Consider the following 24,694-nt stretch of genomic DNA (forward strand, 5'->3'; position numbering starts at 1 on the left):
TGAGCTGAGCTCCTCTGAGGAACCATTAACAACATTACTATGTAGTATGCACTATGTAGTATGTACTGTATAAGGATGTAGAAGGTGTCAGAGCTATATAAAATAATAACAACAATAATAATAATAAGAAAGTCATTCAGTAATCAGATCTTACATCTTAAAACACCACCTCGAGTCACATTAATGTCATCTATTCATATACAAAAGTTCTCATAGAGCAGTGATGGCTAACCTTGGCACTCCAGCTGTGGTGGAACTACAAGTCCTACGAGGCATTGCGACACTCTGACAGCTCTAAACATAACTCAGGGAGGCAGAGGCATTATAGGATTTGTAGTTTTGTCACAGCTAGAGTGCCAAGGTTAGCAATCACTGTCATAGTCTTTGCATATTTTACTAGAACTGGTATAATAGTAGTAATAGCACAACGATAGATACATAGACAGAGGGTGCTATAGTGGTTGGGTAATTATGTTGTAAGGGGGTAGATAATAGATAAGTAAGGGGGTAGAAACAGTAGGTGAATGGTTAGATCATTATATACAATAGATGAGTAGGGAGGTATATAAAGTAGATATATACAATAGACATATACTGTACTGTGTCTGGTTAGGTAAATATAGTGGAAGGATAAATATATACAGTAGACAGCTATTTACCCTATTTAGAGCTTTTTATGTTTTTAAAATGTCATTGTGAACAGTCGGAACAGATGTTTTCTTATGTTTTGTTTAGATTTTGTATAATAAAAATGTTTCAGTTCCATTATTCAGAACCAGAAGATCCTCAGGGCAGATATTAAGCAAGTAGGGATCCAACCTTGAAATGATCTTGAGTTCCTATAAATGTGATACAGTATATGTTTATTCTGCCATATGCAGAGCTGTTATATTTTCATACCCTGCTGTTAGGAAAGAAGGCTTACCAAGATTAATGCTCTCTGCTGATATTAGCCACAAACAAAGGTCAGAAACTCTGCATGTTTCTGGAATAAATCAGGGAAAATAAGACTCCTCTCCTTTACACACTGGAAGAATAGTCAGTTCAAAGGAGGGCACATTAAATCATCAGACACACAGTAATTAATGCACTAAACACAATGTGGAGAGCGCTCTGCAACTTGTCATCTAATAGAGATCTGTCAAAACAAAGTGCAGTTAAAAAAGGGACTTAGCGTTTACTGCTGCAGTCACTGCTGATTCCCGGTGTCCATCACAGAGGTGTTATATATCATATTGGATTAAATGGGGTAATGTAGATTAAAATACTGAATTGGCTGACCCCTTTCAATAGACAGTGGATATCGTAGGACTTGTACACACACTATACAAAACACCATGAATTGAGTGAGTGTACAGGTGTCCCCAAGTAAGTTTAATGATCCAGAATACAAGTTCTTTAAAGCGGGATTTTCAGCCATAAAATCGAATTCCATTTACCCACTGCTCTGGGTTTATTATGCAGTCCACATGCAGTCTAGCTAGCTCACAGCTCCCTGCTACATGCCATAATTGTCTACCATTTAAATGCAATAACAACATGACAGGCTACCATTATTCAAAACTACAGATACAATTCATCACAGTCCCAACATAATACTTCCTGACATCACACTTGTGCATTGGACCCTTTTACACTCTACTTGACTTGCCATTGAAAAAAATTGTCATCACGGTGGCGCAGGGTCCCCGGTTCGAATCCCAGCCAGGGCACTTTCTCTGCAGAGTTTGTATGTTCTCCCCGTGTCGGTGTGGGTTTCCTCCGGGCACTCAGGTTTCCACTCACATCCCAAAAACATACATAGACATATGACTATGGCAGAGATTAGATTGTGAGCCCCTCTGAGGGACAGTTAAGCGACAAGACCAGGGCCGCCTTCAGGGCATCACAGGTGGGACTGCAGTATGGGGCCCAAATGAGTCTGAGGCCCAGCGAATAATGCCACAAACATGGGCACAAGCTGCAAGTCTGCCACAGAATGTACAGATTGTCAGTGGATGTGGCTGTGTTTGCATACAAAATACAAATTTTGTATTGCAATTGTATTGCAATTGTATTGCAATTTTTTTATTTTGCCATGCTTGTGCTCTGCCATTCTCATTTCAGTGAATGAGAATCACATTGCAATTGCTGAGAAAATGCTGCATGCAGCACGTTTGCGATTTTCTGATCAGGAGTCATCCCATAGGATTACATGTGTCACAGCGCTTTGCTGATCGCCGGTGATCACCTTAAATATAGGGGGTTTACCTTAAATATAGGGGGGAGGAGAGTGAGGCCCAGTAGGTTTTCCCAGTACGGGGCCCAGAAATTTCTGATGGCAGCTCTGTGGAAGATATATATATATATATATATATATATATATATATATATATATATATATATATATATATATATATATATATATATATATATATATATATATATACTAAATAGTAATAATCACTGGAAGCTTCAGTGCACCTTGTGTTCATCTCTTTCCACTTGAAAGTCTCAGCCTGGGCTTTTTCTAATTCAGCTGTGTACAGATGCTAGATTTTTGTTAACCAAGATGTTTGTGATTGTTTTGGGTGAAAATCTAACATTAGTACAGATGCTCCCCAACGTTGATTAAGATATTAACAATCTCTTCATCAGATTTGGGGCATTATCATACTTTAAAATAAACACAGACAAATGTGAAGCATTTAACGTAGGACTTAAAGAGACTCTGTAACAATAAAAAGATCCCCTGGGGGGTACTCACCTCGGGTGGGGGAAGCCTCCGGATCCTAATGAGGCTTCCCACGCCGTCCTCTGTCCCACGGGGGTCTCTCCGCAGCCCTCCGAACAGCCGGCGACTGTGCCGACTGTCATTTCAATATTTACCTTTGCTGGCTCCAGCGGGGGCGCTGTGGCGGCTTTCCATTCCGAACTACACGGAAATACCCGATCTCATTCGGGTCCGCTCTACTGCGCAGGCGCAGGAAACTTGCGCCTGCGCAGTAGAGCGGACCCGACGGCGATCGGGTATTTCCGTGTAGTTCGGAGCCGACAGCCGTCAGAGCGCCTGCGCAGGAGCCAGGAAGGTAAATAATGACGTCACCGCTGCCCGGACTCCACGGAGGGCTGCAGCGAGACCCCTGACGGATGGAGGACGGCGTGGGAAGCCTAATTAGGATCCGGAGGCTTCCCCCACCCGAGGTGAGTACCCCCCAGGGGATCTGTTTATGTTACAGTTCCTCTTTAAAGAGGAAACCAGAACACAACTAGAACAAAATTTCCCTTTTAAGTGGAAACATCAGCACATAAAATATTTGGGAACCAATATAACTGACTCTCTGGGCGATATCTTTAGAAATCACTTCCCTCTACTTCTAAAGACTCTAGAATTAGACTTGAAGAAATGGGACCTACCCCAACTCTCATGGTTGGGCAGAGTAGCAGTGATCAAAATGAACCTAATGCCAAGGCTGCTGTACCTTTTTCAGACCCTCCCAGTGCCCATCCCGACATCTTTTTTGCACCAAGCCCAGTCCATCTTTAATAAATACATCTGGAAAAAAAAGCCTCCCAGAATAAAGCGTGATATCATGTATAAACCAAAGCAAGATGGAGGCCTGGCAGTGCCCAATGTAGCCTACTACTGCTATGCGGCAGTGCTCACTAGAGCAGTAGACTGGGCAAGGCATAGCTCGCTTAAACAGTGGGTCAAATTGGAAAATGATCTCTCTCCTAACCAACTCACCTCCTGTCTGTGGACAGCCCATGATAACCGTGCTGCACAGAATTTGCCTCCATTACCTGCTAGAACTATACAAATTTTCCTTAAACTACGAAACTTAGTGGGACTGTCACCATGGCCCTCCCCGCTGCTACCGTTAATTGACAATCCGGAACTCCCAGTAGATAGCGGAGCCCACATGCATAAAGATTGGAAAGAACTTAGGTCATTAAAACTAGCAGACATCCAAGCAAATGAGACATGGAAGTCCCTAGAGGAACTTAGAGTGAGTACGAATAGGCCGGGGTTGGATTGGTGGGGCTACTTCCAGATAAGACACCTTCTGAGGCATCTAAGGATAACGCCCACACATTCGAGATGCCTAACGAATTTTGAGGAATTATGCAATGGGTCAGACCCAATCGAGAAAACTTTATCGAAAATACACCTTATCCTGATATCACAGACAGATTATGAGGCACCCTTCTTTAAGACGTGGGAGGGAGAACTGGGACGCACCTTTTCTGAGGCCCAAAGGGGAAAAATGTGTTTATATGCTCATAAGACCTCTATGTCCAGCAAAATCCAAGAAACCAACTACAAGATTCTCTCACAGTGGTATTATACGCCCCACAAACTTCATAAAATATATCCAGAAACAAATGAAAAATGCTGGAGATGTGGGGGTGCCCAAGGTACCCTGACACATATTCTTTGGTCATGCCCCAATCTGAAAAACTTCTGGAACAAAGTGGAGAGGTTATTAAAACATGTCACTAATCGTAGCACACCCTTCACACCAGAGTTTTCTCTCCTCCACTGCAACGATTGGTCTATGAGAGCATATAAACGATCAGTGGTCCGACATATTCTGAATGCAGCCAAAAGGGTAATAGTCAGGAAATGGCGAGATACTAACCCCCCAGGATCCTCAGAGTTGGTAAAGGAGATAGATCACATTCAAATGATGGAAGATCTAACACATGCAACAATGGATAGAACAGAGGTGTTCAAAAAGACCTGGGCTTTCTGGTCAATGTTTAGGGAATCAGTAGAGTTCGAGGGGATTCTGGAGGGTAGCGCTACCTGAACTAAGGAAAAACTAGTTAAGCTACACAGTGGAATATACAGGGAGTTGACAAGAGAGTGAACTAATAACTTTTTGATGAATAGCATATATAGGTGAAGGGGCTGCTGGACAAGAGACCGTATCCGACCCAGACATGAGAAGACCACAATGTGTGGCAGAGAGAAGAGAGATGAGCTCTCAAATGTCTGGGAGATGTTCAATTTGCTCTTAAGAGCTAATATGTTATGTTATGTTCATATATTAGATTACAATTTCTTCATTTGGGTCTGGCTTATGGAGACCTGAATATAAGATAGCCATAAAATAAAAAAAAAGGAAGCGATAACAATAATCGAGTGAAGTGTACCATCAAACTCTTGTTGTACTTATAATATACATGTGAAATTGGAGCTGCGTCTCCTGATGTACACCTTTCTCACTATGGACTCTCCGATACTTAATATGTAAGTTCGGTTAATTTGAAGTTTATATTCGGATGTCATGTCTAATGCTTTCTACAAATAAATAAAGAATCTGAAAAAAAAAGATATTAACAATCTCAAGTGTCAGATCACTAATGCCAAATCACTATCTGAGGCTATTGTTATCCCTGAAGCAATGCACCATCCATTCATCCCCCTGCCCACCTTCATAGAACAGAACAGCCCTAGATGTGTGTCTGTAGAGACACTTTGTGCCTGATCCTAAGTTTTCTCCTAGGAGATGATTTTTTTCATCTTCTGTTTAAAATAACTTTTGCAACCAGCAATCAAACAGTACCAAAAAGTAGGAGAAAAAGTACTGTGAACAATATAATTTGAATATTTTCTTGCTTGCTGGTCGCTTAAAGACATTTTATTTATAATGTAAAAATATCACCTAGGAGAATACTTAGGAGAAAAAGTGAATTGAATTGGCCCTATTTCTTAAACTGTCACCCAAAATTAGCATATATCTAGTGCTGACATCTTTCACAGTGTTTTACATAAGGCCAGTTTAAGGGAATGCAAATTAACTCATCTGTATGTTTTTGGGATGTGGATGGAAAATGGAATGCCCAGAGGAAACCCACACAGACACAGGGACAACATACAAACTCCTTGCAGATAGTGCCCTGGTTAGGATCCAAACTGGAGACCCAGCGCTGCAAGGTGAGAATGCTATCCACAACACCGTGTTGCTAATAATCATTTCAAGCAACACCTGTTCAGTGTCTGCATTGGCCTACAGTATAGTTCCTGCTGTGGTTTCAACTAAAAGAATCCTTTAAGGGTGTAGTGAGCTTGTCATTTCATATTCCTGCTCTGTGACAAGATAACAGATATCCCATACATGCTCTAACACAGATACTGCATACAGTGGCCTTCAGATGATGGCCTTAGCTGCCGGGTATAACCATTGAAGCAAAAGGTCCCATATTTCCACTTTGCCAGAGAATATTTGCCTGCCTATTTCAAGAATGTTGCAGAAATCATACTAATTGTTGCTTTAGAATGCCTTTTTTTGCTAATTAATTGCATATTAAACCCCACTGTTCCTTCTTTTACATTGCCTTTATCAAGGCCGCAGTGTGTTATCCGCACAATGTTCTCAAACAAAGGCTCTGTTATGAATAAGTTATAATGATGCCTGGGTGTTTCCTATGAAATTATCCCTTCTTGTTGTGTTTTGTTTCAGGCTGTTCCTTTTTTTAGATGCCACGGCATGAGTTCATGGTTTTATTTAGTCCAGAGCAAATAAACCCGGCTTTGTTTCCTATGCTGGTATTTTAGAACCCCCTGAAGCAGTGCAGCTTCTGTCATGTGCTGCGCGGTGTCACCAACCAAGTGATTTGTAAAGTCACGAGTTGATGGCTAATAACCTTCCCTTCTCATCATTTATCTGAATCATGGAAAAAGCCACTTGTGCAAAGAATTCATTAAGTCGGACAGCTATTCAGTAGCATTGTGTTGCTGCCTGTTTGGAATAGACAGAAGTAAAGAAGCTGCAACGTGATGGTAGCCACATAGATCTACCAGTCAAACAATGTTGATAAAGGGTCATAAACTAAGACTTTGAGTACATAAACGGTAACACGATAGTAACTAAATAAGTAATAATAAAAACCTTATTTCTTTTTTTAGAATACTACAATACCTCTCTAATTAGTTTGCCACAAACAGGACTCTCACCTGTACAGTCCATCAGGAAGGCTGCTGGTAGAGTCATCTATCCTTCCTACCTACTCATAAGTTTGCCTTCTCTGTCAAACTCTCCAAGGCTTTTAGTCCACCTGAAAAGATATTCACAGTACTAAGCTTTGTTTCACAATTCTCTATCACCTATATTTCTTTCCTCATACACAATTTAACTAAATGGGAACCTGTAGGGGAAAAAAGTGCCCCTACGGGGTACTCGCCTCAAGAGGGGGAAGGTTCTGGATCCTGGAAATACTTCCCCTGTGGTCCTCCATGAGACTGTTCCAGCAATGGTACCCCCGAAAAGCCAATTAGATTGGCCTGGCTAAGGAGGATGGGGGAAGCCTATTGAGAATCCAGAGGCTTCTCCCTCCCAAAGTAAGTATTCAGATATACCTGTTGCAGACCTCACAGGCTTACTTTAAAGAGACTCTGTAACAAATTTTTCAGCCTTAGTTCTTCTATCCTATAAGTTACTATGCCTGTTCTAATCTGCTCTGGCTTACTGCAGTCTTTCCTAACTGCACTGTCTCTGTAATAAATCAATGTATCTTTCCTCTGTCCTGTTTGTCGGGCTAAAGCTTGATTGTGTGGAATGTGCAGGGCTGCTTGTGATTGGTAGAAGCGATACCCTCTGCAGGCCCCCTGCATACTTTGAATGACTCACACACTATGCTTAGCTGAGCCTATTAGAAGCTGGTTAGTTTGTTTGTAAACACTGCCTAAAACTGTTAATTACAAGCCAGGATTGCAGCAGAGAGTGGCAGAAACAGCACAGAGGGGCACAGGAGAAAATAATGAATATAATGGTATGCTTTTTATTGTAAGAATATTAGAGTACAGATTCTCTTTAAAGTATACTTTAAGTCCATTTATTTTTCCAACAAAATATTCTGATAGAGCCCTTTTTGTGTGTTCATAGAATTTTACTGAGAATAAGTGAAGTACTTCCTACTTACCTATGCCTTTGTGAAAGACACATTATTATTTACCAGTGCCTCCATCTTGCTTCTCTTCTTGAAGCCCTCCACGTACACAGCAATAATCTTCCTTTGCCTACATGAATGTGGGCAGGCCTCTAGCAGAGAGGAGGGGATTGTACGCCTCGATCTCCCTCACTCATTTGAAAAGACTGAGGAGGCGGGGCAGAGACAGGTTTTCCTAAAAAAAACTGCCACATCATTCTAGCTTTAAAGAGAAACTCTGACCAAGAATTGAACTTTATCCCAATCAGTAGCTGATACCCCCTTTTACATGAGAAATCTATTCCTTTTCAAAAACAGACCATCAGGGGGCACTGTATGACTGATATTGTGGTGAAACCCCTCCCACAAGAAACTCTTGAGTACGTACTCCTGGCAGTTTCCAGTCTGTGAACCTTGCTGCATTGTGTGAAATAGCTTATTACAGCTGTTTCCAACTGCCAAAAAAGCAGGCAGCAGCTACATCACCTTCCCACAGTAAAAATGTCACCATGTAATAAATGTCAGAATGTAAATGAGGGGTTTAAAAGATTTTACAATGGGCAAACATTGACAAAATCATTTATACATAATTATTGTAAAAATGAAGCACTTTTCTGATTACATTATTTTCACTGGAGTTCTTCTTTAAGTACAGGAATACACTTTTCATATTCCACACCAGAGGTTCACTTTAAAACCCATTGCCACTTTTCCAGTAATTTACTGTGCCTAAGTTCTCAAAACCACATACTGTTCACAAGATTTCTCTAGAGCTGCTCCCACTCTAAACTCTCTTCCTCAGCTGGAAATACTTCCCACTACTTTTAACACCTTCTACCGAAACATTAAACTGACCTCATCAAAATCATCTACCCATCCTCTTTTGTACACACATTTTACTTATGAAAGTAACCACCCTCCCATCTGTGTTCTCTGGACTTTTTAGGGAAGTGTTGTCTTTTCACTTTATTTTATATTTTGCATTTATCATGTCTGGAAGTTTAACATTTTCACCTCTTTCTGTTTATTTGATATAGCTATAACATGCTTGCGATCTATAGATACAGGTGAAGTGAATCTCGATAAATTAGAATATAGTAATATAAAGAATATATAATATTCAAAAGTCCATTTATTTCAGTAATTCAACTTAAAAGGTGAAACTAATATATAAAATAGAAACCCTTTGCAGGTGTTATGGAGTAATTCGCTGATTCGAGTCTGACACAGAGCCTAGAATATTGAACAATTTTAATATTTTAATGGTCTGAGATTTTGATTTTGGGGTTTTTATGTAAGCCATAATCATCAAAATTATAACATAGGCTTGGACTCTTCACTTGTGCATGTAATGCGTCTATTTCATATATTAGTTTTATCTTTTAAGTTGAATTACTGAAATAAATTGACTTTTTGAGTTTTACCTGTACATTAACATTGTGCAAAGTATTACTGTTTTTACTGACTCAATCCCTCGGGTGACAGTTTGGGGCCTAGTGCCTTAGACTACAGTGCTGCAGTCTCCCAACGTGCTATGTTGCTATGGATGGGGGCAGAGCCGAGACAAGGTCCTCCAGCACCCAAGGCTAAGACACCAAACTGTGACCCTCCATCCCTCCCACCCCAGCCGTCACACACTGATTGGTATTAGACTAAGAGGTCCCCCAGGACCCAAAATCTCCCCTAACACCTTAATCTCTAGTTATCTGGCTTGCAGTCACTGCCATGTATCCTCTTTTCTTATTTTTCTCTTCTTCAAGCACAATAAGGGAATGAAAGCTGAGTGAGTTGTGTGCCTCCTCCTACACTGCGCCCTGAGGCTGGAGCCTCTCTCGCCTCTGCCTCGGCCCGACCCTGAATGGGGGAGAAGGGATGAAGATGCAGTACATGACAGTGTGGCTTGCAGTGGGAAGGGAGGGGCACAACGGGCTTGAGTATTGGACATGCATCGCTGTCATTAAAGCATGCCTTATGCAATGTCGATGGACACTACAGTCTGAGACGGTCCTGAGATGAGTGTCATCTAGCATCTGTACCCAGCTAGCTTAAACCCAATCTACACGATACGATTCTTTGTACGATTCGATTACGATTCTATTTATGATCCGATTAAATCCGACATGTCCAATCGGGATTCGATTTGATTCAATTCGATTTGCCATCGATTTGCCATTGCAAAACAATGGCAAATCAAATTGAATCGATTCGAATCCCGATCAGACATGTCAGATTTAATCGGATTGTAAATAGAATCGCAATCAAATCGCACAAAGAATCGTATAGTGTACATGGGGCTTAAGAGTTTTACACCCACAATGCAGCACTTAAAGTCATTGAGTGGATATGCAAACCATCTCTTTATATCTTTGACAGACATTACAGTATATTTACAGAGCCATATAATCAAATTCCCAGGCAGCATATCCAGACTGCATTGGCCTTCATCTGGTAATAGCAGGGAGTCCTAAAGAACTGTATTGGCTGAGTACTTTTTATCATCTTCCACCAGTCACTCAAGTGACTTCCTCATTAACACTGAAGTGCTTACAGGAGTGGTTACATTCCATCAAGTCTATTTGCTTTTAGTTACTTTTCCTAGGAATCACATGACCTGAAAGATTGGAAACCTTCATGGTTAGACAGTACAATACATATGATATGTGTTTGTTTGTTTTTTGCTGGCATAGTATGTCTGTCTCTGCTATTTTAACAGTAGCTCAACAACCCATAGACATGGGTGTGAGAGCTGTCGTTTGACTGGAGAATGCCTCTGGTGCTGGATGTGTGGTTGCATTCAGCATCTTTTTGACAGTATATAGTTCAGCCAAATAGGAAGCAACAGCAATATACTCAGTTGGGTTGAAAATTTGACTTCTATAAATTGATTGTTGATTATTTTTTTCTCTGTTACTAAAACAACAAGCCATTTTCTGACACTGTCATGTTCTCCTGTCTTTCAGAATCTAATACACACAATACTCAATGCATTACTACAGATAGAATATGCATCTTTCAGAGCCCACCACAAAATGTTCGTCATTAAGGTCAACTTTTTATTCCTGTCTGCTGGATTGAGGCATATGGAACGCATTGTAAAGGAGGCGATAAGCCATGTAATACTGGAATAGGACCTGTGCTGAGAATAGACAAAGGATAACTGCAGGGGGGCTATTAAAATGGATGAGTACTTTGCTGCTCCTAAGAAGTGCTGGCTCAGTGACAGAGAAAAGGGGCTTAGGTATCACCAAGTCTGTGCTTAAAATCTTCTGCCGTAAGGCATTTAGCATGTATATTTGCCAAGAAATTGCTAGCTCTGCAGGGCTTATGCATACAGAGGGTACACTTATACAGCATGACTACTTGCAATAAGCTATTGGGATTTACAGAGCCTCGGGGAGTAGTGTGATCATCTTGGAAACAACATATAAAGAGAACATGGCTTATGATTTGGTAACTGTGCATAAATGTATGCAAGGTCTGGCAGCTCCTCCGAGAATACGTGGTGCTTTGTTGTGCTTTGTGTTTGGAGTGCTTATTCCTGAATTGTTCTGAATGCAGTACATGCCGGTGCTGGACTACAGGTGGCCTATGAGTCCCTCAGGCCATTCTTTCAGTAATTCTGCATGAAAACCTGTATGATACGTGAGGGTTATTTATCACTGGGGGGAATAATATATTATTATCCATGATCAGTGTGACCCTGATGCTAGAATTGCTGTATTTCTATTTATTATACTTCAGGCTTATATAGCAAAGTCCCCTGTATTTGGCACAGGTTTGCCTGATGCCAGGTATGTGTGTGTGTGTGTGTGTTTGCCAGTTGCTCTAGCAACTGGCCGGAAACGCACAACCCCCCTACCCCACCCCTCCTGAGCCTTCAGACACTGTCTTCTACACTTCCTGTAGGTTTGCCTGATGCCAGGTATGTGTGTGTGTTTGCCAGTTGCTCTAGCAACTGGCCGGAAACGCACAACCCCCCTACCCCACCCCTCCTGAGCCTTCAGACACTGTCTTCTACACTTCCTGCACAGGTTTGCCTGATGCCAGGTATGTGTGTGTGTGTGTTTGCCAGTTGCTCTAGCAACTGGCCGGAAACGCACAACCCCCCTACCCCACCCCTCCTGAGCCTTCAGACACTGTCTTCTACACTTCCTGTAGCTCCCAATGGCTTTCCGGAATCCTCTGTGTATGGCTCCCGGTAGGTTACCTGCATCGGGTCAGGTGACACGCCCAGAACCAGTGCATGGATGCTGGAAAGCTGAAGTACTTCTGGGTCGCGGCTTAGCTTCCGATTGCAGGAAGCTGACAGAAGCGGGGAGCCATGGGAGGCCATGTGGAGGGAGGCGGAGGAGCACAGAGATTGACAAATACAAGGTAAACAGATGGCTAGCGACAAGCAGATTGTCGCCAGCCTGGTGCTATTATTCAGGGGGGACAGCAGAGCCTGGGGGGACTGGCAGCGGCACCAGAAAGACACAGAGGCATGTTATTGTGCAGAGAACATGCCTCAGTGTTCTATTATCTTTAGTAATAGGGTTCTCTTTAAAATCTTTTTCATTAACTTGTCTCATGCACCAAGAAATTACTGATAGACTAAGGCTAGTTTTACACTGGGGCGTTGCAGTGCGCTGTGGCATAACGTATACTTAACACAGCCAAAAACAACTGTTGCGGTAGCATGTGACAGCGCACACAAAGAAACAACTGACCAATTTGCCCCGTTGACTAACAGTCTGCACATCCACATATGCGTTTCAAGCAATGCAATGCATGTTCTGCCTTGTAACAATGGAATTTGTTGCATCCCAGCATGACTGATGAACTGTTCATAGATTTTAATGGCCCATACTCACGAGCTACTTATGTAGCTTGTCGCTAGCACACGGGAGCGTGTGCGCGACAGTTCGGCGACAGCTCGGCGACAGGTCCCTCCGCATACACACCGCGGAGGAGGGATTAGTGATCCCAACGGACGGAAGCTGTCGCCGACGTCCCCCCCCCCCCCCCACCCGCCCGCCGCAAACTTAGTGCACTGTCTATTAGGTTGCTGTCGCTAGTCCGCATACACACGCGGACTAGCGACAGTTGCGGCGGCAACTGTCGCTAGGCGATTGACCGCGCCAATCGCCTGGTGCGACAGCAGCAACGAGTGATGGTTTGGGGCGCGCGCGCCATACTCACAGACGACCTGTCGCCGCAACACGCACGTGCCACGTGGTTGCGGCGACAATTGTAGCCCGTGAGTATGGGCCATTAAACACACAGAGTCACAGTGCACTAAACAGAGTTCATTACAGCTTAACGTGTTAGTGTGAAAGTACCCTAAAAAACTCATTAGCTTTAAATTGATCAGAGAATGACTTCTACTGGCCTAGCCATCATTGTAACAGCTACAGACAGGTGTTGAATAGGGATGGCCCTGCTTAGGAGAACTCATGGAGAAGCATGTGATCAGTTTGATCAGCTGATAGATTTGTAAGGTTCTGATTTGCTGGTCCTGATCATGTGTTAAACCAGGAAGTCATCACTGAAAATCAGGACCTTACAAATCTATCAGCTGATAAAACTAATCACATGCTTCTCCATGAGTTCTCCTAATCAGGGCCATCCCTAGTGTTGAATAGGGGCCAAACCCTAACATAAAGCACTGCAGAGGGAGGGTTAGTGGCAGCAGAAGGGAGGATCAAAAGGTGAGGTCAGCCCACAGTCATGTGATCCTGGGCTCTACAACCAACATAAAGCTATTTAAAGTATTTTGTCTTTTGTTCTCTTTTAAAAACATTATTGCTTGATGTTTATTTTCGGTACATGATATATATCTCCTCTAGGCTTCAATCTTGCATGATTCTGAATCTTAAAAGCAGTATTTATTTTAATAATGAGAACTGTGATTTATGTGATGCTGAGAGGGTAGGAGGAAGCCAGGGGGGAATAAAACATTGATGGAGTAGCACTGTGGATGTGTCTGCGTATTATGAATACTGGAAATAAATGACAGTATAGGCGGGATTGTATATAGTTATTCTGCCCTTAATGCAATTACCAGTTGGATTGTGTACACCTTGTTGTTTTAACTGCTTTTGTCCTGTTTGCGTCTTGTTAACATCCCAGTGATCTGGCTTCTTTGTTTTGTTGTGCTTCTGGTGGGCTATAAAGATTTTTCCTCATTATGTGAGGCAGTGGTGTTAATGATAGATTAATCAAGTTGACACCTAGGTCATAGCTATTAAACCAGTGGCTGCACACGCTGTAATAATACTTAGTGTATTATGTGTTGTGTGCTGCTACATTTCTGCTTTGGATACAAAGGCGTTCTTCTTCTCTTCTATACAGTATTCTCTTAAATAATGCCACTGGACAAAGCATGCATGCATTTACATACTGGAATCTCTATGGTGATCTTTGTTTGTTTGGGAACAATAGAAGCAAGATCTACACAATATCAGAGTTGATAGAGGAATACTTTAGGAAGCAAAAAGGCTATTGCTGATAACATCCTGTAAGGACCTGTACACACGGGCGGTGTTGCGCTGCGATTTTAGAATCACAGGTGATTTTTCAGTTGTAATGCCTTCATGAAAACAATGCAGATTATGAGGTGCTGTACAACGCCATGCGATATTAGTCAATCGCAATCGCAGGGGCCTGTAGCGCTTTTTGAACGTTTGCTGTTCTGACGTGCAGGAAAACGCAATGCATGGGATTTTCATTGTGGTTTTTTTTTTTAGGTAAGCAATCAGGAAAACAAGAAAAGATGGCGTTTAGCAAAATCCCAAAAGTGCACAAAAATTGCAAGAATTTTGATTAGTGATCGCATCAGCCTCGTGCTTGCCAGTTTTCAGTGTGAACAGTGCCTAAGATGTTAGCTGTCAGGTTAGCTGCCTAGGTTCACACTACACTGGATGCAATTAGTGGACAGTAACAGCAGATCCGATCTATGACCCTCTGTGTCTTTCTATGTAATTATGGTTCTGTTGCAACGTACATGTCAATAATACTATGCTATCTGTGACGTGTCCATGTATGGAAAAGTCATGCAGCGTCAGAACTTTGCTCTATGCTACATTAATGGACACTTTCAAATCAGACAAGTCTGAATAAATCCTATAGATAACATGGGATCTGTCAACCTATTAATCTATATCTGTTGAGGAAAATGGCAGATTTTGGTCCCAGTGGAAACCTAGCCTAAATCCCAACTCCTGGTAAAAATTGGTTTAGTATTGTATAAGAGATTCGTGATAAGTGGGGAAATGGATTAGAACCTTTTTTTTCTGGGATAATTTCCCTAACTTCCCACTGGGACTATAAAAGAAAAATGAATATAACTTCGTCTGGACACCCCTCACTGTTCTATAAAAAAATTTCAGTACTCCTTCAGAGTAAAAATTTTTTTCAGTTGTTATAAGTGAAAGGGGTTCCTAGGCATTTCATAAATACAGATAATCAAATGATTTCAGTCAGCAGTCTATGTAATTGATACTACGTATGCAAAGGTAAATTGTTTCAGTGCTTGGCTTGAAGGGAAACTGAAGTGAAAATAAACTTATGATATAATGATTTGTATTTGTAGTACATCTAAGAATGAAAACATGAGCAGCAGAGATATGAGTCTAATATTGTTTCCAGTAAAGGAAGAGTTAAGAAACTCCAGTTGTTATCTAAGCAAACAAGCATATCTGCTGCAGGACTTTTAAAGTTGCAGAGAGCTTTGTCTTCTGAAGTTTATTATCTCAAGTGTCTGTCACGGTATTTGTTTTTTTTTTCTGCAACGTAAAGTTCAAAAGTTCCTTAGCCTGCTGTGAAATCACGTAGAATGCTGAGTGTAGTGTGTAAATTGCAAATATACAAAAAAAAAAAAAAAAAAAAAAAAAAAAATATATATATATATATATATATATATATATATATATATATATATATATATATATATATATATATATATATATATATATATATATATATATATATTATAAATATGAGACTATTTTCTTCACCATTAATGTTCTATTCATTATCCGTACTACACATACAATGTATTATATCATAATTTTTTTTTTCACTTCACTGTCACTTTAAGGTGTATGTCATGTGCATGATATCTAGACAAACAAATTAAAACCGCATTGTATGTTGATTTGATGGAAGATCCCTCCCCTGTCTACAGATGCTTGTTCCAGCTTAGCTGTTGCACCCCAGGTGTGAACGAATTTTCTTCTCTCTCTGTCCTCAGGAGTGTTTTGTCTCCTTGAGGTATAGGTAGACTGCAGAGTGATCCAACCTATTTTGGGCTATGTGCTTACTCAGGAGTTACAGGAATTACCTGCACTTATAGCATTTCTAGGAACTTCCTTCACTTATTAGAACTGAACGCATTACTCTGAAAGAGCTATAAAACATCTTATAGAGCATAAAAGAAGTCCTGTTAAAGCTACTTTATTTTTTCTTGTCCATTTCATACCTGGATTATTTAGAACCTTCATTTATAGCAAAGATTTAACCTGAAATGTGTCCTTTTTATCGTTTTTAATCCACACTTACCAAAATTAGCAGAGGCTCTTTGCCCAGGTCTAATCAGGTTAGAGGGCAGATTATGTCTGTTAATTAACTCTTTACTCCTAAATCAGAGTTGCCCTAGAGGTCAAGTTCAATTTTGGCTAATTTTAGGTTGTGTAGATGATAAACCTATAGGAAAGTCAATTGATTTGCTCTTTGCTTGTTAGCAGCAACTCCATTGGATGACATTAGCTTTGACTGTGTTTCTGCGTAAATCTAAAGCTGTGTCTGTGTAGCATAGCCCTAATTTGCAAATTGCCTTGTGAAGAAATGTTGTATCAATTTTATTTTATTTAATTAAAGTTGGGATTTCCTTTAAGTCAGATTGTCTCCTGTGGGGTTTTGTGCATCACTGCTGTCTACCATGTTAATAGGGCCAGTAGTCTCTGATAACCTGCTCTGCCTCCTCAGTGCCCCTCTGCACCTCAGTGCATGGCAGACTGTAGGGGTTTCATTTGATGTAAAAGTCTTGACATTATAAATGAAAATCAGTCTTTTAAGCTACGCTGTCACTTCATGCTGCCAAACTTCAATTAACACTCCAATCAGTCTAGTCATTTTCTCCTGATATTATGAGCTAGCGCATGGACGATTTTATCCTGCAGTTTAAATCACAGTGTAATAGGTTATAATGGTAATGAGCGAGGAAAAACTTCCTATCTGCTGTCTCATGTGGGGTTGTAATGCAAACCAGCCTACTTCAATCAACTTCATGTTATCTACTTATTGAGACTGTTCTTTAAAGCAGTAAAACTGGAAATGGAGATTTGTAACCACTGGCAACCAATCTTATTTCCATAAGGGTTGTTTAGTTTAGTTATGGATTAATTCTGGTTTGTCAGTGTAAACACATTTGTTTCCTTATTAAACAAAAATGACAAATTTCTGAACTTTTACCAGTGAGATATCCTTGAAGACATCACTGAAGTCTCTGTACATGTAAACGGTGCTGACAGCTGCACAGGTGATACAGGTTGGCTCTGGTGAGGAGATACTGGACTAAAATTAGCACTTCAAATCCTGGGAGAAAAAAACCATTTGGCTTTGTATAGGACGGTACAGGGTTAAAACATGTTCACACCTTCTTCTGTCGCCATGTGAGAGAAATTCCACGCCGGTAGTAAAGATGGTGTTAGGAACCGTAACCAGCGGCCATATAGATTTTTATTTGTAGTTGCTGTCCCTCATTTCCTGTCCCTGAAACTACCAGTTTAAAGCCACAAAGCTCCAAGGAGAACTCTGGGGCAGAAGGTGAGTAAAAAAATCTACACAATGGGGACAGAAGCAGCAATAAAACCCACAAAGATTTCTAAACCATTTCCACACACAAAAAAAAACCTGCTCCTTTTCTCTAAATGCAGAGCAGGGGCAGCAGAGCATCATACATTACCTGCTTCTAGCAGTGGGACAGGTCCACTCCTTCCTGCATCATACTTGTGCGCTGTACAATCATTCATCTTGATGCTCTGGATTTACATGTCATGCAGAGATGGAAGGCACAAGGTGATAGGCTGCACAATGTGGAGCTGCTATGAAGAGGAGTGAGGAGGACCTGTCTTGCTGCCAGAAGCAGGTGAAGTATACTGCTGGGAATGCTGCTCTGCCTAATGGGGGGAAGGAGGAGGAGTAATGGGAGGGATAGATGCTACCTAAATACTTTGTCTTGGGGATGGCAGCAGGTGATTTCTGGGAGGGGGGGGCAGGAAGGGATCCTTGCTGGGGGGCCTGGCAGATTATAGTCACGCCCCCATTTATACATTGTGAGAGTTTATATCAATAATGACTCCATCTTGCCTATATGGTTTTGTACATACAAAACGTAGCCCTTCATCAGTCTCGATAACAGAAAGTGTTTAGGTGTTGAAAATGAGTTATAAGGGTTCCTACTGCTCTGTGCTGCTGATTTCTATTAGCAAGAGACAAGTTTCAAGGCAGTCCACACTCCATAATATAGAGGTTCTCATCTTCTGTGACACAAAACAACATACGTTAAAAGATCCAATCCAAGGTCCCTACTATAGTCTCATATTCTCACCACAGACTAGGGCCAGTTTGGGAGTAAGTCAGTTAATCTCGCAGCATGTTTTAGGAAGTGGTAGGAAACCAGAATGCCCAGAGGAAACAGAATACATACTCAGCGCAGATAGTGTTGTGGCAGAGGTCCAAACCTGAGACTTGGAAAACGTGACTAACAGAGAACAACCTTTTTATTTTATCATAATTTTCATGGAAATGTCATATTTCCACACAGATGATAATATTTGTGAAAATGTATGGGCACAAGGAGACACATTTTTCTACAGTTAAGAATTTTTGTGAAAACGGGGTCTGTTTACTAAACTGCAGTAATCAGAATCATTTGTAGTAAGTTTTTCAAGACCGTTCTTATTTTTTGTGAACAGTTGCATCTTGCAAAATCAATTATATTTTTGCAGAAATCAAAATAAGTCATGTGATGATGGAAATTTTAATTTGCAAAAAGGACTTAATAACGATTTACAATCATAATTTAACAAAAAGTTTCACTTTAATACAGGATCTTCTCAAAAAATTAGCATATTGTGATAAAGTTCATTATTTTCTGTAATGTACTGATAAACATTAGACTTTCATATATTTTAGATTCAAATACACACAACTGAAGTAGTTCAAGCCTTTTATTGTTTTAATATTGATGATTTTGGCATACAGCTCATAAAATCTCAAAATTCCAATCTAAAAAAATTACCATATTTCATCCGACCAATAAAGGAAAAGTGTTTTTAAAACAAAAAAAGTCAGCCTTCAAATAAGGTGGGATATTGTGAAGAGAAAGTTGAGAGACGCAAGACCTAACACTCTGGATGAGTTTAAGGCCGCTATGAAAGCATCCTGGGCCTCCATAACACCTGAGCAGTGCCACAGGCTGATTGCCTCCATGCCGCATTGAAGCAGTCATTTCTGCAAAAGGATTCCTGACCAAGTATTGAGTGCATAACTGAACATAATTATTTGAAGGTTGCCTTTTTTTGTTTTAAAAACACTTTTCTTTTATTGGTCGGATGAAATATGCTAATTTTTTGAGATAGGAAATTTATGTTTTCATGAGCTGTATGACAAAATCATCAATATTAAAACAATAAAAGGCTTGAACTACTTCAGTTGTGTGTATTTGAATGTAAAATATATGAAAGTCTAATGTTTATCAGTACATTACAGAAAATAATGAACTTTATCACAATATGCTAATTTTTGAGAAGATCCTGTATACCACAAATGAGGAAAGTAGCTTAAGATGTAAAGCAGATCTTTCCTGCCCTTGTGGAGATATCTAACTTCCACAAAGAAATGGAAAGAGGGTATTAGATGTGTTCTCCAAACACAATATTTTGTCTGGTTTTTAATCATTTGCTTAATTCACTCTTCATTTAAGTGCAGCTGGGAAGTGTGCCTAGGAAATAATAGCAAGCAGAAGATAATAAATTGCCTTGTCCAAAATGTTATTTTTGTATAGTTTTATTTCTACTGTTATCCTATGTGCTTATAACACGATTGCTTTGGGTGAACAAGGATTCACATCAGATATGGTTAATCCTAAATTGTTTTAGATCATATGATCCATTGGTCCAGCAAGCAATCAGATGAATAGCTTTTCCATTACACTATACACTCACCCTCTTCTCTAAGGGAAGCCATGTGCTTTCACCAAGTAAAGGCTGTGACCCAACCTCCAGGTGACCTCTGGTCTCTCCGCTACCTCCCGTTAGAAATAGACTACTTGTAATCACAAGGCTGCAGAGTCTCTGACTTGTCATTGCTCATGTTTCTTACTTGACCTGATGTTTATAAAAATGGCCCAAGAAAACATGTTTGTCATGCAAGTGAGTAAACATTATGTGACACAACTTGAAAAGGAACTGTAACCAAGCATTTAACTTCATCCCAATCAGTAGCTGATACCCCCAATCCCTTGAGAAATCTTTACTTTTTGTCATAATAGATAATCAAAGGGGTCTGTGTGGCTGATAGTGTGGTGAAATCCCTCCCACAGTGTGATGTCAGGACCTAGGTCCTAACAGTTTGCTGTCTGTGAGCCTTGTTGCACTGTGGTAATGTTTCCAACTGCCAAGTAACCAGTATCTCTCTCTCTGTGTACATGTGTGTGTATATATATATATATATATATATATATATATATATATATATATATATATATATATATATATATATATATATATATATATATATATATATATATATATATATATACAAAACAAAAAAAACATTTAGCCTATCACATTGTTAGGGGGTGTGGTATATAAAGGCAGTTGGTGCTATATGTTTTTTTTTTCATGTCTACCAGTAGTAAAGATGATGATGTGCAGGCTGATTGTGAATCAAACAACATGAACAAATTGCATGGCAAATATCAATAATTTCTTGATCTTTTTTCTATGTTTTAACTTTGCACTTTGCAATGTATTGATTATCGTGTTCCCCTTTTTGCTAAAGTTCCTCTTTAAGCAATGTCAGGTTATTACTAGTGACAATCCGTAAGATACATATATTCCAGGTTTACGCACAAATAGCATGTAGCTTGAACTGGAGCCAAACAAATGCAGTAGCTGCAACATTTGTTTGGATGAGTTTCAAGGGTGTGTGCTATTGGCATGCCAACCCAGAATATTTGCATGTCCTCGATCATCACCAAGACATGAAATTCAGATTAGATGTTATCTGCAAGTTGCAGCTTCAAGCAGTTAAACTAGTTAATCAGCAGCAGATGTGTTAACGTCAGGGGATTAGTAGCTCATCACAACTTGTGAACTTGCTAGAGGTGTTCTGGAGCCCTTGAACAGCTTATAGAGACCCTGAACTGAGAGGAATATGGAGGTTGCCATCTTCATTCTCCATTAAAAATTGCTAGGTGCCTGACTTCTGTTCTAAGGCTCTGCCTCTAATAGTTTAAAGCTATGCACACACATAACCATCGGTCAAAATGGCCGATAACAACGGTTTCAGCTGATATTTGTGTGTAGTGGCTGCCAATCAATATAGCTCGGGCATCATTAAAGATTAGTCCTGTCAGATCCTTAATGACTCCACTCCTGCTCAATCACAATGCTATCTTCAAGCCCCGCGGACCGATTGAAGCTGCTCCATCGTCTGCCCATCATCGCACCTCCGTCCCCCTCCATAGCAACAGAACTCATCGCTAGCCTCAAGGCCAGGGATGTTTCTGTACAGCATCGTTCCACAAATTGTCGCCGAGGGATCATTTACCGATCTCCGATGGTCGACAATTCTCGCATGTGTCTACTTCTCTTAAGTCTCTGACCCAGAAAGGGCATGCAGATCAGGTGCTTTAGTTCTGGTCTGACTTCACTGGCTGCATGCTTGCTGCAGGTGTGTTCCGCAAAAACCACTAAAGCCAAAAACTCAGCATGACAACTAGGCAACTGACATTGTTCCTAAGGGAATGATGACCTTCTCTCACTCAAACACCAAATACACACACACACACACACACACACACACACACACACACACACACACACACACACACTACTGAAATCCATGCAAAGCGTAATGATGATGTACAAAATGCACACACCCATAGAAGCCGAGCAGATTTAATTCATCAGTAGTCAACGAAAGGTAATTGCATACTGGTGGTCCTATGTTGTCTGCTTGGATCTTTGTCCCCAGTGCCCCACATCAGCTATTGTATATGCTTAGCTACCCTGTAACCTAACAAAAAACTGCATTTTTCATTATGGAGCTCTGTGTAACGATTGGCCAACTTTGGATTCTTCTTTATGCCATTAATATATTACGATATGCTATGTTTTATATTAGATCATCATGCTAATATCTTTTGTCTCATCTATGTCTTAATTTGCTAATTTTAATGATGATAATACTAATCTAAAATCTAAAATTCTATTTCAGCTGCAAGGATCCATAAAGAGAAAGCTGGACGAAGACAGTTCTCCTGTGTCCTCAAGCATAAATGATCTCATATTCTCTGACAACAAGCGACTCTGCCTCGATGATGTTACACTATCTATGGGTCAGACACAAAGCACCAGCTCGGTAGTGCCATGTCCTGAGATGCAACACTCCCCATTCTCCAACCACAACTCTTCGTCCATGGGGGTTGGTGGTCATCAAGTTCTTCTAGAGAATAATCACATGAATGGGAGGGGAATGGCTTCTCCATTCTCTGTACCACAAAGCACAGATATGGGTCAGAAGGTACCATATGAAGAAAAAAATAACAATCTACAATCTGTGGACCAAGAATTGCAGGACCTTTTGGAAGAACTAACTAAAATGCCTGACCCATCTCCAAATGATTTGGATCTTGAGAAGATCTTGGGAGGTAAGCCAGATGAGCCACTTGTAATAACTCATTCACAGCCAGCCTTGAGTACAACTCCCAAACTTTCTCCACCACAGTCATCTCACTTGGACAATATCTCTAGCAAGGATTTCGCTGGTGGTTGCAATTCTGCCAGCGCTGGTTCTCCGCAGGTTAGACCATCATCTGCTGGAACAAACTATTCCATTCCATCATCAAACAAGCCTGTCCAGTCTCCCATTCCCACAGCTCCAGGTAAAAGTCAGTCACAATCTATGCTACCTTCTTCAATGGCTAATATGCCTGGAGCAAACTGGCATGCCCAACAGCTTAAACAGTTGGCTGCCAGCAAACAAGGATCCTCCACTAAGCAACAAGTCCCAACAAGCAGCTGGCCAACAATTTCACCCACAGGTCTGTCTCCACCATACAGACCTGGATCATCTCCTCAGCAACCTTTCAGTCCACAAAATGTAATGGTGTCTAACATGAACGCAGGCAATTTACAGGGAAACAACATACAAGGATCACAGGGTCCTCTGTTATCAAGTATATCTTCTACCAGCAATCCCACCAGCAGGCCTTCTCCACCTTACGGGTCAGAAAAGATTGCAAGTCCAGTCCTTAACCAGCAGTCCTATAGTCCACAAAATCCCATGTTGCAAAATATAGCCTCCAGCAACATCCCAGGAAGTACCATCAAAAGCCCCCAAAACAATATGGTGTCAAATATGGCATCTGCCAGTGCTGGGCCTTCTCCGCCCTACCAACCAGAAAAGCTGTCAAGCCCAGCCTTGCATCAACAGTCATTTAGTCCACAGAATACCCTAATGTCTACCCTCACTCCTACTGGCAGCCAATCCAGCCTGCAAAATGCTCTCTTTAAACCAATGGCCTCTAATCAGCCAAAAAACATAAATATGATTATGCAGCAGCCATCAAATGGTTTACAAGCTGGGCTAGTCAACGAAAACCCTGTGGATCAGTTTTCTTTTAACAACACCAAGCCACTGTCCCACTTTGCACCTGACTCAGCTGGACAAAAAATGACTTTGTCACCAAATCCCGGGTCTTTAATCCATTATCTTCAACAGCAACAACAGCAGCAGCAGCAGCAGCAACAACAGCACCAGCCTGCACCAGTTCAGACCCAACAAGTCAGCAACAATCAATTTCTTCAACAACAGATACGTCAATTAATGCAGCCTTCCCGGATGCAGAGACAAATTCAGCCCACTGGTTTGCCTGGTCAGTCAAGACAGGTAAGCCATCTGCTTTTGCACTTCTCCTGTCATATGCAAATTCTGGTTATACAAATGCATTTAGTGTGACTGACGATTGCTCCAAGCAGGGAGTGCAATGGAAATATACTTCAATCCTTGTTATCAAAATCTTAGGGATAAAACAATCCAGCAACTCCAGCAGTGTTCAACCTTTGCGGCTGAGGTACTCATTCAAGGTTTTGGTGGGTTGCCATGTACTATGCTATGCTGATTCTGTGATAAGAAATCATATTGTCTGGGAAGGGGGGTGCATCTCTACATTTTAGCTTTACATTTTGTCTAAAAAAACAGTACTTACAATTAAAAAAGTACTACTGCACAAGTAGGTAAAAGGATCATATTAAACTCATTCTGAGTAATTTCTTACTTGGTGGAAGCTTTAAAAGTATTTTATTGATAAGGTTTAAAAATATCTACCTGGAGAGAACATAGGAGAAATGATAATAGAATATGGCCCATAGAATGACACATAACTACTTTACTCTCTATTGTTAAAGAAAGAAATGCTCTGAAATAACTAATGCATACACAGGTATATTTACATTCATATAAGGTTACCTGTTGATACCTCAGCATCAGAGTGCAGGCCGTGCAGCCG

At 40.8% G+C, this 24,694-nt stretch overlaps 1 protein-coding gene across 1 annotated transcript in view; it reads left to right on the top strand.

The window, feature by feature from the left end:
- Positions 1-24,694, top strand: part of MAMLD1 (mastermind like domain containing 1) — a 290,944-nt gene that overhangs the window by 160,924 nt on the left and 105,326 nt on the right. Inside the window, exon 2 of the mRNA XM_068251019.1 lies at positions 22,402-24,075. Coding sequence (XP_068107120.1) covers positions 22,402-24,075 — 1,674 coding nt within the window. The remainder of the gene's footprint in view (positions 1-22,401; positions 24,076-24,694) is intronic.

The sequence above is a fragment of the Hyperolius riggenbachi genome, chromosome 8 (assembly GCF_040937935.1).
Source record: "Hyperolius riggenbachi isolate aHypRig1 chromosome 8, aHypRig1.pri, whole genome shotgun sequence".
NCBI lineage: Eukaryota > Metazoa > Chordata > Amphibia > Anura > Hyperoliidae > Hyperolius > Hyperolius riggenbachi.